This window comes from Phallusia mammillata, unplaced genomic scaffold (genome assembly GCF_965637545.1).
Source record: "Phallusia mammillata unplaced genomic scaffold, kaPhaMamm4.hap1.1 HAP1_SCAFFOLD_373, whole genome shotgun sequence".
Classification (NCBI taxonomy): domain Eukaryota; kingdom Metazoa; phylum Chordata; class Ascidiacea; order Phlebobranchia; family Ascidiidae; genus Phallusia; species Phallusia mammillata.
In genome coordinates, this window is record NW_027649103.1 from 1 (window position 1) to 10390 (window position 10390).

General features: G+C 34.1%; 1 protein-coding gene and 1 pseudogene across 2 annotated transcripts; both read left to right on the forward strand.

Moving 5' to 3' along the window:
- The first annotated feature begins 607 nt into the window (after positions 1-607).
- Positions 608-4775, forward strand: LOC145208837 (uncharacterized). The gene is made up of 5 exons (XM_080079086.1): positions 608-942; positions 1233-1414; positions 1823-1948; positions 4199-4297; positions 4633-4775. The coding sequence occupies exons 1-5, from the start codon at positions 929-931 to the stop codon at positions 4773-4775; spliced, it is 564 nt and encodes a 187-aa protein (XP_079935212.1). The 5' UTR covers positions 608-928.
- On the forward strand, positions 4205-8757 carry LOC145208838 (NACHT, LRR and PYD domains-containing protein 3-like; annotated as a pseudogene). Its single transcript, XR_013854942.1, has 6 exons — positions 4205-4297; positions 4633-4707; positions 5620-7394; positions 7782-7940; positions 8049-8207; positions 8592-8757. The product of XR_013854942.1 is annotated as an NACHT, LRR and PYD domains-containing protein 3-like (transcript).
- The last annotated feature ends 1633 nt before the right edge of the window (positions 8758-10390 follow it).

A 10390-nucleotide genomic window follows, 5' to 3' on the forward strand; every position in this document is an offset into this window, starting at 1 on the left:
CTTGTGTGGTGCTCTGTAAAACTAATTGCACGCAAATGCTGAAGAGTCAAGAGCTTTAATAAAAAATAACACTATAATGGGGGGCGATTTTGAACCAGTGCCCTAGCAAGGGGGGCAATTTCGCTAAAAAGGTTGAAGACCACTGCTTTAGAGGAATGTTCCTTTGACGAAAATATTGTGTTATTCAAAGTAATTTAACTTGGAACTCCCAAAAATAAAATATTGTGTTATTCATTGTTTCTGATGAAACTAACAAACCACGCAACAAAAAAGGAATTTTCAATTTTAAAAAGTTGTTGTTTTGGTTTCAAATTATGCTGAAATTATTGAACTTCTACACTACAAGTTTTGATGGCATAACATCACTGCAATCTATAGTTTTTGTCTTATTATGTTTTAATGTGTTGGTGTTATTGGCAAGTTGCTTTGCTAAGACATGGTTAACAGCATTGCTCTGAAAAATAATAATTTGCAATAAGAGTAATCAATTTGTAGTAATATTGGGACTTTATATTTGTGTTCGAACTTTAGTTTGTGCAATGAAAACGGCATTCACTGGCTACAATTCATCATTTTTATTAACTTGCATGTTTTAATGCAGGTGTTGCATATCCAACTCCACACTTTGCAGAATACCAGACCTCTTTAGCTGATTGGCAAAACTCAATTTCCTTGATGACATATAAGGTAGTGTTGGCTGTTGCTGCATTCAATCCCACCTCAATTAGTCACTTAGTACTTCCTGTTATTTGATGCAAGTCTGATCAGGAAAAAAGTTTCCACTGTCAGTTTTACAATGCTTGGGCTGGAAATAATATTCATCAACTCAGCTGATCAAGAGTATTTCCTTGTAGAAAGTATAACTTGTTAGTGCTGCTATGCACTGCATACATAGTTCATTTCATGCTGCAACATTACTCAAGTAAATATGTCAAAAGAAAGGTAAGTGTTCAAAAGCATGTAGATTTTGTAACTGGTTGAAGCTTTGCACTTAATTTGAAATCAATGTCCAGTTTTGTTTTGTGGGGCACAATGAAAATGTGTTTATGCTGATTTGGAAAAATAAACTAACAGTAAATGTTTGATTAATTTGTAATTATTGTGAAACACTTAGCACAAGTTTGTAGGTTAAAATTATTAGCAGGTAATAGGAAGTGTTTTTATGAAAACAGTACAAATGTTACCTTTTGAGAAGGACTATTTATACTCTGAAAACTAATTATTGTATTCAGTGTACCACCATCAGTTTCTGATGATCAAGCAGCTGGAGAAAGTATTGGCAACATAAAAAAACAAATTCGACGAGCCAATTGGCCCGAATATCTCAGAAAACTTGGGTTTTCAGACAACACTGTGGAGCAATGTGTCAGTAAAAATGAAGTGAGGTTAAATCCATACTGGATCAAATTGCAAGGTAATCACCTCACAGGCAGTGATTTTTAATTTTTACAGGTATGCCATGTAACATGACATAATTTAGTGACTTACTAAATGTCTTAAAAAAGATTTGGTATGTATTTGCCAAATGTGGTTCACAGAGGATAAACTTGTATATCATGTGGTTGACAACTTAATATCTTTGGTGGCACCAGCTTCCCGTCACCCTGTCAGTGGGTGGCAGCGACTCCCCGTCACCCTGTCAGTGGGTGGCAGTACTGTGTGCAACAACACTGTTGTTGTTGTGTTGTCTTTACATTTCAATGCTGCTTAAAGATGTTTCACAATTGTTATAAATGTTAACACTTCAGATTTTGTGAGACAATAATGCAGGAAACCAGAGATTTTTTGATCATACATTTGACTCCTTATTTTGTGTAAGCAGATGAACAGGGCAGACTTATTATTGGTCTGGAAAAAATGGTAGCAGAAGAGATATTCACTTCGAAACGAAATGAAAAAGTTGATCAAATTTTGGCTTACAACTGGGTCAAGAAATCTGTTGTGCGAAGTAAGTTGGAACTATTTAAAGTATGTTTTAAATCAGAGAAGAATTAAACTAATGATTCTTAACCAGGGGAGGCTTAAATCCTAGATTACTTACTTAGTATACTTTAAACTAGAATCTTCCATCTCGTTAGATGGTGGATAATGACTATTGTGAACCTGTGTTTATTGATATAAATTTATTAAAACATGCTTTGCCTTTGGATATCGATGATGCCACAACGGCAGAATATATTTATCGTGACTTAATGTTTTAATAAATCTCCTAATAAATATAGAAATTTGATTTAAATTTAACCCTAAACTGCATTGTTGAGTTTTAATATTGTGTTATAGTTTAGTACAAATATCACATTATCTTCTGTACATTAAAACAGGGGTCCGCAAATAGTGGGTCGCGACCCAAATTTGGGTCGCAAGACCTTCCAGCCTGGGTCGTGAAATATTTCAAAATTTCCCATGAATATAAGCATCGCATCTACAGTATTAATGAACTTCGACTTTTGTCAATATTTTAATTATGGGTCCCCTTCCCTGAAGGGGACACATATTGATTTTACTCGAATTGTTTGTTTTTTTCTTGCTTTTTTTTTCTTCCCAAAGTTTGTCCGACTTGTTTTTCCATCAAATGTTTGATGGATTTGGCTGAAATTTACACAGATGGTAGATATAGTTATGTAGATGTGCATCCCACTTTGTTTTTGTTGATAACCCCAGTATTTACCCCGCTCGCCCCCTAAAATGGGTGTTTTTACCCAAAGTTTGTCCGACTTGTTTTTCCATCAAATGTTTGATGGATTTGACTGAAATTTACACAGATGGTAGATATATTCATGTAGATGTGCATCCCACTGTGTCGATTGTTGTGTTCAACCCAGTAGTCCTAACATTTACCCCACAAGCCCCTAAAGTGTAAAACGTATTTGTATGTTACTGGGCACCACAAACGAAAGATTTATTTGGAGCAATAGTGTTACAAGGGCAACCAGTTGTATGTTGCTCGTTGGTGGGTTGTTTGGTGGTCGTTTTTGCGGCATGGCAGTTAGGGGCTTGTTAACAGCCCTATGACGTCAGAAACAGTAACGGTTGTTGCTCAAAACACCTCTAGTGGTCGAAATTTTGAACATTGGCGGATTGGGCTGAAATTTTGCAGTACTATTGGATTGGGTCATTGTGGTTTTATATATGTTTGTGTGTCGAACCCAATTAGTTGCCCTACTAGCCCCTAAAATGGGTCAGTTTTTTAAAACGTTAAATAGGACATACTTCAAACAATATCTGGGGTGAATCTAATTTTAAAGTTTGTATTCTACATAGTATTATTATTTAAGCCCAGTGCCGATCACTGTGTTTTACCTTACAACACCCGACTTTCTCATGGTTATCTCTTGAATTGCATTATTTTCAACTTTGCATGTGTGGGGACCCATGAGTTTTTGCCTGCAGAAACGACTAAAGTTATAAAAAATGATGGCTAATATGGGACCCAATACAAAATAAGCATAGGAAATATATTTATGTTTTAAAATAGTTTATAGTGTATATGCAAGGGCAATATGTGCTAAGCCACCCTTCTAGTTATTATTGCATTGTTACATAAAACTAAGTATAGCTGTTACATTCAGTCTATGTAACTATATGCAATAAGCTGCAGACAGTGCACACTGTTTCGACCTATAAGGTCTCATCAGTGCAGCTGGTGACGAGACATAGGTCGTATTGGCTATTGTAGCCATCTAAATGCACTCCAGTTTGTTGGGAGAACAATGCAGATAATCTGATTCGACTTAATCTGTTTGATGCCCCAATTGGACTTGAACCATAGCTGCTAAACTGATGAGACATTATAGGTCAAAACAGTGTGGGCCGGGTGACGCTTACTTATCACATGTGAACAGTTTTATACCTGTTTAGCATTTAATAGTTGTTTGTCATAGCACTATTGGTAAAAACATCTATAACAGGGTTTTATCTTTTATAACACATGATCATAACTCAGCAAAATCAAAAAACATGGCAGTAATTGCTTACATTAAACCCTTTAACCCAGATCAGTTAAAACTTTGTTGCCTATTTAATATTGAACTACTTAAATATACTTGGAGGTGGGCAGCAGAAAAACTTAAATCAAATTTTGCCGAGTTTTTATTTTTTGTAACAGCGCATATAGTTAAGAGTTTTTTATTTATTTTAAACTGGTTGTTATTCTGTTGCTTTGAGAAAATACAAAACATCCAACCATGTTTTGTTTCAGCTTCTGTAAAGAAAATTGCAAAAGCTCTAAAAAACATTGAGCTTGTTGCTCCTGACATTTCCAAACCAGAATCAAAAGCAGCTGGATCTTCAACTAAAGGTTGGTTCATTTGTACTCATGAAAACCTCAAGGTATTTGGGGGTTAGTTGTTCCACTCATAACAGATTAGGTCTGCAAGGAGTATTGTCATAAACTAACACAATCATCAAAGCATTTGTTTGGCACAATATTGCTGCGACAGGCAAGATATGAATGTGATTGCAGAGCCTGTGTAGCTCAATTAGAAAATCTCAAAAACAGATAAGCTCCTGTTGTGGGTTCAAATCCCACCACAGCCTATACTTACATTTAAATCATAAGAATGCCAGTTTGATTTGGTTTAAAGGTAAAACACAGTGTTACTTGAAAGTATATTTAAGTTTTTTTAATTTTAGCCGACTCATGTTCAAGTGATGATGAATCAGATTCACAAAGTTCATCTGAACCTGACTGGAAAGAGATAATATCAGGTTGTAACTTTCTTTTTCGAGCATTTATTTTTCAACTAATTGGATCCAAAAGAGTAGAAAAACTTTAATTATCAATAATCAAAATCATTAATTGAAGACATATTTATTGTTAAGACTTATTCATGTTGGTGATAAATGGTTAAAATCATACCAAATCAACTAAATAAAACATGTATCATAAACGTTAAGACCCAAACTATTAAATTATATCGCCTAGTTGCATTTTTAAGTGGTTTATGGCAACCACACAAAGCCATTATTACTTTGAAATATCAAGTAAATTGGCATGCAGCACTCTAAAGGTTGCCGACCCTGTTGAGTGATTTAAAAACATATATTGAATGCAATGTTCCTTAAGGGTTATAAGCTGAAAAGTTTGGTAGGTCCTGTGAACTATGGGCCAAAATTAGGAAATTCAAAGCGAAAAGTGTATTTTTTTGGTCGAAAACACAACAGCAAAACAAAAATGAGACAAGCAGCTGAACAACAGACTCTGTGTGACATAATGTGATCAGGTGTTGTTCTGCTCACTGACATCAAAATAAAACACAAATTATTGCAGCCACATAAATGAATACAAGTGTTAAATTTTATCACCAACATTATTTCAAGCATATATCTTGGAATATATATCACAAAACTGTTCACTTTTAATTCCTAACTGCTCAAAATCCAATTATATCTTTCAAGACTTTAAAAACTATTGAAAGCAAATTATTCCATAAAACTGCAGCAACACATTTAGGTTAAATGTTGCTACTACAGTTGCGATTTGGTATGATTTTAACCTCAACACAACACAAATTATAACAGAAGAACACAAGTTTCATAACATATACATTAATAAAATGTTAGTGTCATGATAAGAGAAAAACAGAATCCACAGATAGTAACTGACTGTGTTTCAAACAGTTTCAGACTTGGAAAAACAATCTTTGAAAAAACTTTGCCTGAAATTTGCAAAAGCAATAGCTGATTCAACAAACCGTGTCCCTCTGCAAGCAACAAAACAAGAGAATGTGAGTGAAGAAGAATTTGGAAATACAAGCAGCTGGTTGTTTAAAAAACAAACTGACAAAAAGAATATACCTCCAGAAAGTTTATTTGAGGAAGCATCACGTTCATATGATGAGAAAGCAAAATCATCATATGAAACAACCAACAAACAGCAGCAAAATGTGGCCGGTCTAACAGGAATTGCTGGAATAGGAAAGACCACATATTGCAAATTTGTCTCGAAACATTGGATTGAGTCACATCCAAATGCTTTTGTGTTCTATATTTCCATACGTCAAGTTGACTTCATGGAAAAAAGCAATCTTTTAAAGTTCCTTCTTGTGTCTACTGATCATGAATACAAATTCAAACCAGAAACAGATGATGCGATTTTAGATGAAATTAACAAATCTTCAGACACACTGATTGTTATTGATGGGCTTGATGAAGCAGAAATAACAGGTGATTTTTCCAAACACCCACATGGCATGTCACTCCATCAAGAAAAAATGCCTTACTGTATCCTGATGAATCTGCTGAACTGTCGCTTACTTCCCAATGCAAAAAAGTTAATTGCTTCCCGACCAAATGCTTTTCTGAACTTCAACCCAGAATGCAAGCCAGTATTTATGCTACAAGTTTTAGGTCTGAGCAAAGAATCTCAGAATCTTCTCTGCAAACAGTATTCCAAAACGGAACAGCAACAAAAACATGTCCAAGATGAGCTGGAAAAACAACCCAATGTATCTGCTTTGTTGTTTATTCCAATCTTTGCAAGATTGATTATTTCATACTTTGTTGAAAACCTGGAGTCAAACAAACCAGTTTTGTCCATTTCTGATGTATTTTTGAATCAACTTAAGCAATGGCAGAAAAACCCAAAATTTCACACAGATTTGGAGCATTTAAAGCAACTAACCAATATGGCTTTGAATGGTGTTGAAAACCGTCAATTTTCATTTCCCTGCCAAGATTTTGTGACACATGGCATAGAAATGAAATTTATTGAGCCATTCATGTGTGCTCATGCCAAGCATCAACATGGTATGTTGGTTTTGGATGGGGAAAAAACATTTTTCTTCATTCATGCCACATGGCAGGAGTTTTTAGCTGCACTTCATCTCATGGTGTTTGCATCCTATGAGGAATTCTCTTCCAAGATTCAACAGATATTCCAACAAAGTTCCTGGGAGGTGGTTGTCCGCTTTCTGTTTGGATTCTGTCATCAAAAAGTTCAAGAAAAAATAATATTCTTGTTTCCGAAAGCCCAGGAAATAAACAGAAAAAAACAACTTGTAAAAACACAAGCCAGGAAGCTTCTACCAAATTTGAGTGAATTACCTTCTGATATCCCAGTAACAGTAGACAGATATTTTGATGATGTCATAGAATCAACTTCACAAATAAACAAGTTCAAATCAAGAGAAAAAGATTCCACACTTTCCAACATATGCAGTTGGGCAAATGAGGCCAAAGACGATGATTTAACCAAGGCTGTTGCCAATTCCCTTCCCAACCCATTGTTACTATCAGGAGATTTTCTTTCCCACCAAGTAATGAGTTTCTGTCATGTCCTATCAGCTGCTGAAGAATCTCACATACTTAATGTGGGGGATTGGCAGAATCGATCCACTTTTACTGGACTGGGTCTACATACATTACTGAGCACCATTCAGCAATCCACACACAAAGTAAAAACTTTAAATTTATTTTTGACATAAAAATGTTAGTTTTGTTATAATTTTATAGAATATTAATATAAACCAGTAATGTAAACCGGTATAAGAAGATTTTACAAGCTTTCATTTTTTTTCATTGTATTCTGTTAATGTGCACCAAACACATGATATTATCATTACATATCATAAAAAAAAACAGGACACAGCTGCAAAAACCCATCAGTTGTAAATATGCAAAAACAATTTTAAAAGAAAGGGAACAGTTATACTTTAGTATTAAATTATGTTTATTAAAAACATCATAATACAGACAGCAAAATGTGTTGTATTTTTATAAGAGGTTTTGGCCTGGTTTTGTTTATTGTTACCAGCCTAATGCACTTTAATATTTTTTGACAGATACCCAAGTTGCATTTGAAGGATGTTGACATAACAGGGGATTTTGAGATTATCTTGGAGCTTCTTCCTGGTATCACTGAACTGACACTATGGACGTGTGGTTTGACAATTCCTATGGTGGAAACCCTGGTTGGTGTCATCACACAACACAACATCCATGTATGTGATTTTGTAGTTTGCAGGATATTGATGACTGATTTTTAATTTTTTACTGGTTAAATATCTTTAAAATGCAAAGGGCAATCATTTCAAATTTGTGTCTTACAGTTGTCTCATCTTCACTTGTCTTTCAACAACCTCATTGGTGTTGGGAGGTATCTGGCCAAATCCATCGACTTGATTCAGGCATTATCGCTTGTAAATTGCAACTTGAAAGAAGATGATTTTAATGAAGTAGCTGAAGCCACAGCAAAGCGAGATACAAATGTAAGTTTAGTGTTTTTACTTTTTAACATCCAAACTATTATATGATGAAGTTTGTTGGGTTTTATGTGACAAGATGAAATAAAGTTACAAACAAGTAAGTTTCATCAGAACTTAATGAATATTTAGTTTTCCAAATTTACCAGTTGATTGTTTGTAACTTTCAACTTGTTTGGAAAAAAAATAATTGAGCTCCTAATATCTATGTATTATGATTGGTGTTTGTTACATAACAGTACTGTTGTAATAAAGACAATGGAAAACAATTGTGAGTGTCATGCAAAAACAATGAGCAATTGTTTAACCATTGTCTGTTTTAAGAATTTCAACACAAATAAAATGTTACAGATATATTCCAGGTAACAGATGCATGTTGGTGTTTTGTAGATGAGCTGGCTGGACTTGAGTGAAAATGTGATGTCGAAGAAAGTTTTGGACAGTTTTGCACCGGGCATCCATAAACTTGATGGGATGCGGTTGGCAAAATGTTTAGTCACAGGTGATGGTCTTGAACAACTGTGCCATGAAATCAGCAAGCGGCAAAAACCAGTAAGATAAAACTGTTTTGTTATTTTTGCAAAGCTCAGCAAAATGAAGGCTTTGCTTATTATAACTTTTTTTTTATTACCTCTTCCAGTTTTTTCTGTAAATGTTATTATAAAGTGTTATCAAAAAGATGTTGCAAAATTAAAAGTATTCTCACTCCTTATTACAATATTAAATCACAAGGCAAAGTTTATTGGCAAAATTATTTTTCACACATAATCAGTATTTAATTAAACTTGGTTACATAAATTATGGAATCCAGTAACATAAGCTTACTTCATGTTACTGTGTCATAACATATTAAAAACTGGAAGTTTATAAATTTTACAAAAACACTTGTATTGCTTTTCCTTACAGTTTTTCCTTTCACATTAACTTTCATGCTGATTTGTTTGCAGATGAATTTACTCTTCCTGGGAGAAAACGACATTGGGTTGATTGGTGTCAATCATGTGTCATCTTGTGTATACAACATTCGTCAACTGTTCTTTAAAGATTGCAATTTAACCATCACTTGCTTGCAAGCATTGATTGCTGCCATCCTCAACATGAACCACTCAGTGAGTTGCAAACTTATATTTGAACACAACATAATTTTTAGTGTTTGTTTCGGTAAGGTGACTTAAAAATGCCAAAGCTAGGTTTAAACCACAAACCTAACCACTATAGGGATTGTATTGACCACTCAACTAATGTTGCAGTAAAAATGTTTTGTGAATTGCTTAGATTTGGAAGTTTATATTCACAACATTTCATAACACTGCTTAATGTGAGAACCTAATGTCACTAAGTATATTTCACAGTTCAAAATTTTTGATCCCGATTTACCTCACGCAGTAGTTGAGTTGAAACAGTCACAATGGATTTTTTGTGTCTATCCCCAATAATATTTACTTTATTCCGGTTTAACACTTTTGTATTTACTTTTGGGTTTTTTACATATTATTTGTTGCATTTAGGTACAAAATTCAGTTTTAAAAATCCTAACCAGAAACAAACAAGCCAGTATATTAGTGTAAAACATCCCGTTTCAATACTTGTGTCGATGATGTTTCAATAGCAACATTTGTTGTTTTGTTTTTAAGATTGTTAAAAAATATGTTGTGTTATTTGCATGTCACAAATGACATTTATCTTAACAAGCTAAAAAAAATTAAACTAATAAAACCTTTTATGTTTACAGATGGTTTATTTGGATCTCTCCAAAAACAAGTTTGGTGATGAGGGGGCAATTGCTGTGGCCCCTTGTTTGGAAAAAGTTGAAAAGCTTAATGTTTCAGAGTGTGACATCACACTAGTTGGGGCAGAAGCTTTGCATAAAGCCAACCGCAAACTGGTGAGTTAAATTTATTCCTTTATTTTCTTTCACAAGTGCAAAGTGAGAAAACGTAACAACCTTTTGCAAGAAAACTACTGCAGTGCCGTAATTAAAAACAATAACTTATTATTAGGTAATAAACAAAATATTTTCTTGTTCAATGCATAGATGCAGTCTTGAACAAGGCATTTTGTTGTTTGCCAATAAACAAGAATATGTTTCTGTTTTTGTACTAGAGTTTAAAAAACAAATTCAGTACTGGCAATTTTTATGGGAATTAAAACACAGAATTTGTTGTTTTTAGTAATGACTCAAATGTATT